This window comes from Sorex araneus, chromosome 5 (genome assembly GCF_027595985.1).
Source record: "Sorex araneus isolate mSorAra2 chromosome 5, mSorAra2.pri, whole genome shotgun sequence".
Classification (NCBI taxonomy): domain Eukaryota; kingdom Metazoa; phylum Chordata; class Mammalia; order Eulipotyphla; family Soricidae; genus Sorex; species Sorex araneus.
In genome coordinates, this window is record NC_073306.1 from 63873745 (window position 1) to 63886998 (window position 13254).

At 36.6% G+C, this 13254-nt stretch overlaps 1 protein-coding gene across 2 annotated transcripts in view; it reads right to left on the reverse strand.

Moving 5' to 3' along the window:
* Positions 1-13254, reverse strand: part of SLC44A5 (solute carrier family 44 member 5) — a 386145-nt gene that overhangs the window by 88521 nt on the left and 284370 nt on the right. For both annotated transcript variants that reach the window (XM_055140401.1, XM_055140402.1), the window contains exon 4: positions 8974-9058. In XM_055140401.1, the coding sequence (XP_054996376.1) occupies positions 8974-9058 (85 nt within the window). The remainder of the gene's footprint in view (positions 1-8973; positions 9059-13254) is intronic.

Sequence of the window (13254 nt, forward strand, 5' to 3'; positions counted from 1 at the left end):
TCGAGCAAATTGATGAACAACGGGATAACAGTGCTACAGTGCTACATCAATCACTTAGGAATCTTATATTTGTGTGTCCTGAGTTGTAATATTGCTTCTCTCCCTTGAAATTTAAGTCTTTTTTTTCCCCTCTCTCTCTTTATTTTTTTCTTTTTGGGTCACACCCAGTTATACTCCTCATTTTGCACTCAGGAATTACTCCTGGTGATGCTCAAGGGACCATATGGGATGCTGGGAATCGAATCCGGGTCAGCTGCATGCAAGGCAACCCCCCTACCCACTGTACTATTGCTCTAGCCCCCCTCTCTTTTTTTTTCTTGGTAAGTCTAATAAAAAGTGTATCAGTTTTGCATACTTTCAAAAATTAATATTTAAGTATCTTTAATCTTTTCTATTGTTTTTTTAACCTGTTTCACTGATTTGTTGCTCTGTTATTTCTTTCCTTTCACTAACCCTGAGTTTTGCTTCTATTTCTTTTCCTAGACTCTGGAGGTATCAAGTCAGTTTGTTAAAGTGAGATCTTCTTTTTTCTTTTTTCTTTTTGGGTCACACCAGGCAATGCATAGGTGTTACTCCTGGCTCTGCACTCAGGAATTACTCCTGGCGGTGCTCAGGGGACCATATGGGATGCTGGGAATCGAACCTGGGTCGGTCGCGGGCAAGGCAAATACCTTACCCGCTATGCTATCACTCCAGCCTGTTTATGTGAGATCTTAACAGCTGCTTCTCCCAGTTTTGACAACATGCACTATACAAAATGAAATCCTATAATTCAGCTCTTAGTATTCCAAAACTTGTTTACACAAGCCGCCTTCTCTGTTCTTAATAGTTCCAAATAGCTGAGGATATGACAGGACCTGTTGACCAGCTCAAGTGGAGAAGCTCTGTCTGTACCTAGATGCAGTCTGACTGGAAGTCACACCATCCCTTTGACAGCAGCTTTTAAACTAAACAATTAGACCATTCTTGCAAACTAGGAGACGGACACCTCTATCTGCTGAGTGTGGAAAGGATCAATGCATAAAAAAGAAACATAGTAAGGGAACAAAAAATGGTCAATGTCATCATAACTGATGATTTTGTCTACAAAACTGGGCTTAGATGGTGGTCTGGGGTGCTGGAAGGGGTCCTGGTGACACTGGTTGCATACTCTCTGATGATGGGTGTGGTATTGGAATGATGCTTTCATGAAAAGAATAATAACAGTTTTGTAAATCCCGATACCTCAATAAAAATGGTTAAAAAATTTGTTTTAGGCTAGAGAGGTTGTATAGGGAGTAGAGCACTGGCTATGCATGAAGTTAACCTGGGTCCAATCCCAATATCATATATGGTTTCCCTGGGCACTGCAGGTAGTGACTCCTCAACACAAGAGAGGACGGACCATCAGGGATAAGTAGTTAAGGAATGTGCTCCAAATTGCAGTGTAAAAGCTTAGATGTCAGAAAGGTGTACAAGATCCTTCTACATAGCTAGCAATAACCTGGAGCATACCAGGGGAAAATACAAAAATGGCACCTGTTGTTTTTCCTAGTCTCTGGAAAGGATAGTGAACAGCCCCTAAATATGACTAAATTAGAAATGGAACCCTTACGCAGCATACAACAAAAAGGAACCTTCTAGGAAAAGGTTCCTCTGCCCCCTCTGAGCTGAGACTTGGGAAAATAACCAGTGAGTTCTTACAAGTCTGTTAAGAACACTGCTTTGTCATTATCTCCTGAGTCTTTTTTTTAAATCATTATTATTTATTTTTAAATGAATCACCATGAGGTAGTTACAGACTTACAAACTTTTGTATCTCCTGGGTCTTATGATGCCCATTCTGTTGGCTTTCAGAACTAGATGGTTGGTGATGGGCTGCCTCAAAGCAGTAGACGTATATATACACACAATGGAATACTGTGCAGCTACAATGGATGATGAACTGCTACTTGGATGAAAGAGGACCTTTTCCCCACATCTCCTCCACACCCTGAGGATCTTATGTTAAGTAAAGTAAGTCAGAAGAACAGGAAAAATACTGAATGCTCTCACTGTTCTGTGGTATATGTAATAACATGTGGTACACATAATAACTCCTCCCCTCTCAGAGAGCCCGGCAAGCTACCGAGAGTAGCTTGCCATTGAGGCAGAGCCTGGCAAGCTACCTGTGGCATATTCGATATGCCAAAAACAGTAAGAAAAATTCTTACAATGGAGACGTTCCTGGTGCCTGCTTGAGCAAATCGATGAGCAATGGGATGACAGTGACAGTGACAATGACACATAATAACATGTCTAGGGAATGGTAGATATCAACGGTGGTCAAAATTGGGTCTTGATCACAGAAACAAAAATGCGAGAAAAATGGAGAAAAATTGAGGGGGGAGAAAGAAGCGAAGGTATCTAAACCTGCTGTAGAAACGTCATTTGTGGTGCAATAACTTTTTGATTATAGCTCTTCAGTCCAGATGCAAAAAAGAAAGAAAAAGAAAGGAAGAAGAAAGAAAGAAAGAAAGAAAGAAAGAAAGAAAGAAAGAAAGAAAGAAAGAAAGAAAGAAAGAAAGAAAGAAAGGAAGAAAGAAAGAAAGAGAAAGAGAAAGAAAAAGAAAGAAAGAAAGAAAGAAAGAAAGAAAGAAAGAAAGAAAGAAAGAAAGAAAGAAAGAGAAAGAAGGAAAGAAAGAAAGAAAGAAAGAAAGAGAAAGAAGGAAAGAAAGAAAGAAAGAAAGAAAGAGAAAGAAGGAAAGAAAGAAAGAAAGAAAGAAAGAAAGAAAGAAAGAAAGAAAGAAAGAAAGAAAGAAAGAAAGAAAGAAAGAAAGAAAGAAAGAAAGAAAGAAGCAGAGGTTTGTAAGTAATATAGAGGCAAGGGGGAGGAGCCTCAGACCTCACTGTGGTGAAGAGATTAAGTATCTGCTTAAATCTACATCACTAAATCCAACACTACTGCAAGCATGTGCCCAAACGGGTGGGATGGCAGGTATGAACACTGTAAAACACTTATTGTAAGCAACTATGAAATCAGAGCATCTAAATTTTAAAATATTAATTAAAAAAGGTTGAGAGGGTGCAAAATATACCACTCAAACATTTCATTCCTTCACGATGAGATTAAGGGATTCTGTTCCAATTGGATGGCACTGTGCCAAGAGCAGTGTTTGTAGTGAGACTGTGTCAATGTGGGTATTTATTTCAGTGTGGGTATTTCCTCTTTGACTTGATGTATAGGACTCACTCATCTAGTCTTATATTTCTTTCAGAGGAAATTTCTCCCTACATAACATAATCAATGTGCTCATGAGAGAAGATGAGTTTAAGAGTCTCTGATTTTGCCATATTGGCCCAGAATTTTCTCTGAAATCTCTATGAATTTCTTAACTCTACCCTTGAAAATTGAGATATCCTAATATGTTTTTAAAAACTTTGATAAGTAAAGTCATTCATTGCTACAACCTATATAGTTTTCTTTGAAAAATTTTATTTTGGATAATTTGGAGGAAATATAAAAGTATTACATATTTTTGTAGAAATTTCTAACACATTAACATATACATCATAAAACATAATTCTATTTGATATATACCATAAACATAAGACATTAGTTCTTTATCAAAGGAATAAAAGTATAATTGGTCATAATTCAATGATACTGACAAAGACAACAGAAGCAAAAATAAACAGATGGAATTATGTCAAAATAAATTTCTGCAGTGTGAAAGAAATGATAGAATAAAAAAATTCTTTTGAGTGGGAGAAAATATTTACTTGCTACACAGGATAAAGGTTTAATACCCAAGGTTATGAAGTATTCACAAAATTTAGTAACAAAAAACCAAACCACATTTAAAAACTGGTGAGATGAGCTGAACAGACACTTTCTCAAAGAAGGTATACAGATGGCCAGTAGGTAAGTAAAAAAATGCTTTTCATCACTTATCATCAGGAAAATATAAACCAAAATGACAATGAGATATCACCTCACACTTGTGAGAATGGCACACATCAAAAAAAACTGGAAGCAACTAGTATAGTCAGGGATGTGGGGGAAAAGGACCCTTCAATCAATGTCAATGGGAATGTCTGGTTCAGTCTCTATGAATAAGACTTCTCAAAAAAAATCAAGAATTGAGGGTCTGGAGAGAAAGCACAATGGGTAGGGTGCTTGCCTTGCATGTGGTCAATCTAGTTTTGATCCCCAGCATCCCATATGGTATCTGGAACCTGCCAGGAGTAAACCCTGAGCACCACCAGGTGTGGCGCTCCCCCCAAAACAAACAAACAAACAAAAATTTAAGACTTGAGCTTCCAAATGAGCCCAAAATTCCACTTCTTGGCATCTACTTCAAGAGCACAATCATCATAATTCAGAAGGATGTTTGCACTGCTATGTCCAAATAACACTTTATCTAGAACATCTAGAACAACCCAAGAGCCTGGGAACAGATAATTGGATAAAGAAGCTGTAGTATATATCCACAATGCAATATTTATCAGCTCTACAAAGACATGAGGAGCTGGAGAGATAGCTTAGTGGCTGAGCATCTGTGGAAAGTCTGGGTTCAAAACTGATCCCCCAACTGTGTAATCACCAGATACAATGCTTCCCAAGATCTGGTAGTAGCCCCTTGGTGCAACTTGGATGGAAGTGTAGGGTATCATGCTGAAGTGAGTTTAAGAAAGGAGGAAAAATACAAAGTGATCACTCACCTCTTTAAAGTCTAAAGAAACATAGTAAAAAATTACACAATGGCAAATGAAAATAGAAGTAGCACTAGGTCTCTCTTTTTTTTTTTTTTTTGCTTTTTGGGTCACACCTGGCGATGCACAGGGGTTACTCCTGGCTCTGCACTCAGGAATTACCCCTGGCCGTGCTCAGGGGACCATATGGGATGCTGGGATTTGAACCCGGGTCGGCCGCGTGCAAGGCAAACGCCCTACCCGCTGTGCTATCTCTCCAGCCCCAGCACTAGGTCTCTTAAGGGGAATTGGAAGGGAAAGGAAAAGGAAGAAAGATGAAAGTGGTGGAGGAATGTTGATACTCTGGTGGTGGGTGTAGTATAACAAAATTGTACTCCTAAAATTATATTCCTGTTTTTGTGAACAATAAAAACAATTTGGATATAAGCAAAACTGGTGTTTTAAAATGTAAAATCAGTTGTTTTACTCTTTAATTGAATAAAATTATCATGTATCTTTTAATTGGACTGGAGCGATATCATATCGGGTAGGGCTTTTGCCTTGCATGTGGCCAACCTGGGTTCAATTCTTCCGTCCCTCTCAGAGAGCCCGCCAAGCTACCGAGAGTAACCTGCCAGCATGGCAGAGCCTGGCAAGCTCCCCGTGGTGTATTCGATATGCCAAAAACAGTAACAAGTCTCATAATGGAGACATTACTGGTGACTGCTCGAGCAAATTGATGATCAACAGGACGACAGTGCTACAGTGCCAAAGCGCTTTTAACTGGCTGTACAATGGGTAAAGGTAGATTTGCTTTAAATGGTTAAATATTTTAAATTTTCTATTATGCATTCTGGCTTTAGTGTCATTTTTAGAAAATATTTCTTTAGTCCATAATTCTATAAACATATCCTTGCATCTCTGTTACATTGTGGCTCTATAATATAACATATATGTCTAATGTTTCAGTATTCAATATTTTGATGCCAGTATGATAGAAATATCTAATTTTATTTCATATTTGTGAATAGAATTTCTATTACTTAAATATGATTAATTTTAACATCTTTTGCTACTAAATTGAAATCTCATATTTATCATAATTAAAATTTCATTTATATTTATTTCTCCTTATTTATATTTATTTAGTTCTATAAAAGTCTCACATTGTTCACTGTATCACTTTCATCCCGTTGCTCATTGATTTACTCAAGTAATCAATGCCAAAAACAATCAGTAAATCAATTAAATTTTATTTTTCATAAATATTTTTACCTACTATCAAAAATTATGAGGGATCAGGAGGATAGTTCCAGGGTCAGGGACATAGGCCTTAGAGATGCAAAAACTTGAGTGTGACCAGATCCCGGTATTGAACTGTATATTCAACCTGGTTAAATGAGTGTCACCTCCTATTTTAAGCCCTGAAACCTGAAGTACAGCTTAGGATGCTTAAATAATCATGCAAATATTCTTAGAAACATTTAAGTTAACTTTCTTGTTAAAATTTAAATCAATATGTATTTATCACAAGAATTAAAATAGAAAATTAAACATTTTATAAAATAAAGACTTTTTCTAAGATTTCTGCAAACTGAGAAATCAACCCAAAGTATGGCTTAATCTAACAATGAGTAATAAACTGGGATCTAAGGGATCAAAACTCCTCCAAGAATGTTCCCATAAACCAGACATGAAGGATTGTTAAAACATGCCATTAAAAATTGTAAGGTTTCTTCTGGTACATCTATACAATGGAATACTATGCAGCTGTTAGAAAAAATGAGGTCATGACGTTTGCATATAAGTGGATCAACATGGAAAGTATCATGCTAAGTGAAATGAGTCAGAAAGAGAGAGACAGACATAGAAAGATTGCACTCATCTGTGGAATATAGAATAATAGACTATAAGACTAACGCCCAACAATAGTAGAAATAAGTACCAGGAGAATGTTTCCATGGCTTGGAGGCTGGTCTCTCATTCTGGGTAACTCAGGGAAGGGACCACCAAGTAAAATGTGGTTGGAGGTCATGTGGGGGAAGGGTGAGGCGGGTGGAATACAGACTAGAGACTGAACACAATGGCCACTCAACACCTCTATTGCAAACCACAACACCTAATCAGAGAGAGAGAACAAAAGGGAATTCCCTGCCATAGTGGCAGGGTGGGGTGGGGGGAGACAGGTCTGGGGAGGGGGGGAGGGATGTTAGGTTTACGGGTGGTGGAGAATGGGCACTGGTGAAGGGATGGGTTATTGAACTTTGTATGGGGGAAGCATGAGCACAAAGATGTATGGATCTGTAACTGTACCCTCACGATGACTCTCTAATTAAAAATAAACTAATAATAAAAAAAATTGTAAGGTTTCCTAGGGAGTTCTGCTCTGCATTTTATAGATACCATGATTTGGCACTTTTTTGGCTTTACATTTGTTGCTCACAGAATTATATTTCTCTGGGTCTTGCCATTTTAGTTTCAGGGTGTTTTGGTGTTCTTCAGTTTAGGTTTACTCTGAGAGTCTCAAGATATTCACTGGAAGGAACAGCACAGATTTCAGAAACAAGTGAATTAATTTATTATACAGTAATAGTGGTATTATAAATCATAGGGGCGAGGCATATCACTCAACAAACTATTCTGAGACAATTGGTTCTGCAGTTTTTAAAAAGGCATGTGATTCCTACTTTATTACTTACGAAAACAAATTTTAAGTGGATTAGAGATTTAATCATTAAAAAGCAGATAATAAAATAAGAAATATAGGTAAATGTTATTTTCAGAGAAGGAAGACAATTATAATCATGACACAAAATCTACACAAACCTCAAAGGAAAATTAACAAAATCAATTCTTGAAAACATCAACAATTTTTAATGGCTCCATTATATTTCATTTTTAAAATGAACCATAATGCTACATATCTGTAAAGTTTCCTATGTATGGTAATTATACTTTAACAAAGATATCTGTGTTATATTAGGGTGTCACTATTTTTGTTATATTAGGATATTTTTATTTATATGAAAGTGTCTGAGTTCTAAAAATTATTTCTGTGGAGGCCCCTTTAAAAACAACCTATTTCAAAGCAATATATCTTTAGAGATATAAATGATAGTTTATCACACCAAGAACTTTTTCCTTCATATTGTGAAGGTTATGCTAATAATGTATAGGACCCACTTTTAATTACAGAGGATGAAATTAGAATTACTTTTTAAGTCAGAATTTAGTCATCATTTCCAATAGACAGTAAGATCATTTTTATAGAGGTCAACTTGTTTTTTCTAAACTTAACCTGATATGATTGAGGCCTTATTAATTGAAAATTTCTGGTTTCTCTTGAATGCCTGTAATATTACTCTGTGAACACTTTGCTAACCTCATGAATCCTGATATTTGTTTTTATAATTTTGTTTTCTAAATCATGGTGGTGGGTTTATCTTTACTTCAGTTTTCTAACCTATTCTAATACTTGTATAGAAATGAAATTGATGAAGAATATTCTGGGGATGGAGAGATAGTATAGTGGGAAGGTAGGATGCTTGCCTTGCATGCAGTTGACCTGGGTTGGACCCCCAGCACCCTATATGGTTCCTCCAGCCCCACCAAGAGTGATTCTTGAGCATTGAGCCAAGAGAATCCCAGAGCACTGTTGGGTATGACTCAGAAACAAAACAAAGAAAAAATAATTTAGCTAAAATGTGAGCTTTGTGTGAATTTGCTTTTAGAATTGGAATTTCTATTATGGTTATAACCATACAATGAAAATTCTATCATGGTTAAAATTAAAAAGGTATTTGATGAATTCTACCTTATTTGTTTAAGCTACTCAGGGTCATTGCGACAGTAAGTTCACCATTATGCTGAAGATTTTCTGGGTGTTTCACTCAGATTGAAAGAGATAGCAGATCTATCAGTAGGCCCTGTGGCTTAAGTAATTCAAATAGCTGCATTGCCCAGCTTTTGATCAGTTACTCAGAACTAAGCTTTCCAATAACTGATTTCATAAGACATTTTCAAATATGGTTTCTGATTAAAAAAAAACCCCTCCACTCCACCCATTAAAATTATGTATGTTTTTATTAAGTAGATCACCATGCATTCTAATAAAATGCTACATAGCAATGAAATCATGTCTTATGTCTGACAGCATGAAGTTTCCCAATTGCTTATAAACTGTTTCCAGGAAAAGGTGGAGGAAAGACATCCCTTATAAATTCCAATCTTATAAACTCTAGAAGGATGTATGTAAAAGTGATCTCTAGGTTCCAACTTAGACACTAAAATCAAATAAAACAGAGATGGGGGCATACTCACTCATTGGGGGTACCCTTCAGGCCACAAAAATGACCATTGCTGTCTGTAGGATAGGCCACTCTCCTGGGATCGCCATGTTCCCAGGCTGCAGAAATAAGAAAGGATAAAAACTCTAATCAGTAACAGCTGGCTAAGGGCTGTCTGATTTGAGAAATTAGAATGCACCACGGCAACACACTAACCTCTCCTCTTAGTCACAGAGGATTATTGATTTTCTTCAAAGAGTAATTTCTTAATGAAAAGTGAAATAAAATATGGATGAATCAGTCAGAAAGCACATTTCTCTTGTTCTCTCAGGACTCATCTGGATTGTAGCCAAAACATGAGGTAATGCACTTAGAAAATGACATTTATTAAAATGTGAATTAGAGGGTACACTACAAAAGCTTCGTTGGCTAGAAGTCACCTTTCTAAGGAACTAAAATAAATTACTTCATAGTAAAGCGAACAAATTTACATTAAATTTTATGATTTTATTCTTTTGGGTTATACATAAATGAAATCCACTAAAAATTTAGGAGACTAAAACTATAATACTCAATTCAAACTGGCTAGTTCTTTATGATTTCATGTGACATTCCAAAGGCAAAGAAAAGCAATATTATAGGCAACTCATAATAGAGATTTATTATACATTTGTCAGATAATCTAAAATTTTAATATAAATATCAAGTTTTTTCATACTTCATGAACACCAACAACTCAGTTCTATTTCTCAGAAGACAAAGAGTTCTACCTTTAGAAACTCATAACCTTTATTTTTGATGAATTATAAATTTGAACTGACAGTTATAGTTTAGAACCAGAGTTACATGCATTACTTAAATTGGGTAATACTCCGTAATTCTATCTCATTTTTTACTTATTGAATTTTTACAAAATCATCTCTTAAAATCTAAAGACTATATTGGACATATAATGCTTGCAAGTGCAGATGGAGAACATATCTCTTTGTCCTTTGCTTTTTTAAAAAAACATTTGCCCAGCTATCTCCTTACTCACATTTATTGGATTTGATTTGACACTTCAAGCTATAATCCCATCAGCCCTTATGTACATGGCCTGTGTGTCTTAGGAAGATAAAAAAATCAATTCTGAGTAAGAATTTTAATATAGAAGAGAATTTTTTTCAATCATTTTCTCATCTATTTATGGCCTTCCTTTTAGTACCAAAATGCCCAGAAAGGTCTTTCTTTCTCTAATGTCACTGAGGCCAAATCAGTTTCATCTTATAATACCTTCTTAGAAAATCTGACTCATCTAGGTAACTCCTTGCTACGACATGTTTTCATTTTATATTTTCCAGAATGAAGAGAGTGGACCATAAACAAGGCGTTCAAGTGACACCGAGGCTCAATGTACAATGCTTCTGTCATATTGTTTTAAATGTTTTAATTTTAGCTAACTCTAAAAACAATCTAATTTTACCTATTTTCTATGTCTCTCTTACACCTATCCTTAAATGTTTTGTTCCTATTTTATATATTATTAATTCAGAATTGGATGTTTAAAGAAGAACTAGGATTGTAATATTTGCTACTTAATATATTTATCACTTTCAGTAAGTCCATTGTCTTGAGTCTTGACTTTCTAATTTGTTACCATAAAATAGGTAATAATAATACCCAGTTTAATGAGAATGTTAAAATATGAAAGAAGAAAATGAAAACAAAATGTCTAACATGGTGGTTGTCAGACAGCCTTTGACTTGATAATGTTCATTTCTGTCTTATTCAAGTTTCCCTAAAGCCAAATTCAGAAAACTTTGATGAAGATTGTTAATTTGGGATGTGATTTTAGGGAACTTTAGTGGGAGCAATAAAAGTGAGAGAGGGAAGGGATCTAAGCCAATAAAGAACTTGGTAGTAAGTGGAATACTGTGGAGACATCAGTGACTCATCCTGATAGGGGCCAAATGTAGAATATGCCCATCAGTGGACATAGCTGCAAGCAAACACAGAAGGACTAGGGGAAATCAGCAGCATCCACTATAGTTCCCTTGTTCTCTTTCAATGAACTAATGATGAACTAATTCTCTGATATAACTAATCAGAGAGTTTGCTAGATGATCATTATGTGTTACTGACATATGTATATGTTTCAAGAAACATATGAAAAGGAGAGAAAAAAGCTTGTAGAACTCAGTCTACCTTTTATGTAGTGTAAACATAGTTTGAACTCAGGTTTGTTGCTCCCCAGGGCCTATACTTGAACATCTGCACTATAGGTGTTAGAACACTGCCTTTCAATACTAGAATAGGAATAAACTTGATAACAATGTGATATGGTGACATTAGCTGAGGGAGGACCAGTTGATTCTCTAAAATGGCCCGTGTCTGTTTGGGATGTGAATTTTGCTGTTTCCTTCTGGAGGCTCCCAGGTTCTCTCTTAAGCACATCTCTTTCCCTACTTTATTTCCCAATTAGACACATTTAGTAGGAAAGAAGATGACACAGGTAGTTTCTCAGCCTTTGTCGTTTGAAAAGAAGACCCTTATATTTGGCAGGAAATGAAGAATATTCATTTCTTCATGAGGGGATCTGATGCCTGGGGACAAAGGAGAGAAAAACTGGAAATGTCAAGGGAAGAAAGCTTGACTTTCTAGCTGGGAATTGCGGCAGGTGGCTATGTTTACTGAGCTGCAGCTACACCTCTCCAGAAAGCCTCTGGCAGAGCTGGGCTGCAGATGGACTGTGTTTGAACCAGAGCATCAAGTCTCTGAGCTAAAAGCCTGTACAATCAAATCACCTCAGTCAAGGATATCTAATGCTCTTGATCACCCCCCAAATCCTCATCTTCACACCTCCATTGGAACTACATAGTAGAAAAAGTAAAAGAAGAGGAAAAGGTAGGCCCATGGTAACAGTATCTTGGCTGCTAATATGGAAAACAGTGAAGTTTTTACATCTTACTTCTGTTTTTGGAATTTTTACATTCATAAACTTTGACAACTTTGGTTACTAATACAATAGACATTAGCCATGTTTACTATGCACTTCAATGTGCCATATCTGAACTAAAACATGCTATAATAGGTGCAAAGAACACATCCAATCTTAAGGACAAAAATGAACAAATATGGAAACATCTCATTAACAATTTTTGTTTGTTTGTTTGGGGGCCAGACCTGACATTACTCAGAGTTTACTCCTTCCTAGCTCTGTGCTCGGGTTGAAAATCAAGGGCAATTCCAACACGAAAGCTACAAATCTCAGGGCAGGAATCCATAGGGCAAGTCCAGACTTTAGAACTGAGAAGGCATCTCAGGCTCATATCTGACTGTGATATGTACTTTTTTACTTTAGGGCTCATGTCTCCATTCTAAGATAACGGCCTGAATCTGCTTGGGATATGTACTTTGCTACTTCCACCCTGGAGGAGTCTGTGTTCTCTCTTAAGCCCATTTCTCTTTGCCTACCTTTATTTCCCAAATAGATTTGTTTTAATTACCCCCCCCCCATAAAAAAGGTAGGGATGGGGTGGAGTTTTTGGCCAAGGAGGAGAAGACAGATTTCATCCACCTGTGGGAGGAAAGAAAATCCTCACACAAGTGTGCTGTGGTTGAGCATCCAATCTTGATAGAGCTGAACTTACTGTAAGTGAATGAAACTTTAACTCAGACTTCCTAATTTATATAAATGCTCTTTGAGAAGGGCAGCTTTTGTAGACATTAGTGATAATTTTGTAAAACTTGCAAAACTAAAGTACTTTAGCTACTACTAATACTACTATTACTACTATTACAACACACATACACACACAAACACACACACACACCACATTGGTTTAGGGGCATCATCTGGCTGTTAAATGACTTACTCCTGGATCTGCACACAGGAATAACTCCTGGCAGGCTCAGATTGAACCCAGGTTGGCCATGTGTAAGGCAATAGCCCTACCTGCTTTACTATCACTCTGGCCCTAACCACAATTATTTAAGGCTACTGTTAATTGCCACTCTAAAACTTCCTCTTCATCACAAAACCCCTCCTGGTATCCACCTTGACTGACGCTACAGTGGCCACAAAAAGTGGTCTAACTAAAACCACTTTAATATGTATTTCACAAATCAGCCATTCGATGGTACTTAATTTCCCATGTGTTGAGGTAATATTTTACTTAGTGATTGGATGTTACTAGACTGTGGCAGAAATCATATACTGAGTTACTGCAGAAAACATGTATTATGTTAGTCGCCAGAGGAAATAATAAACTGCAGCTTCCTCTTTGATCTGTCTTTTAGATTATTAGGGAAGACATTCAACATGCCATGAGGACAT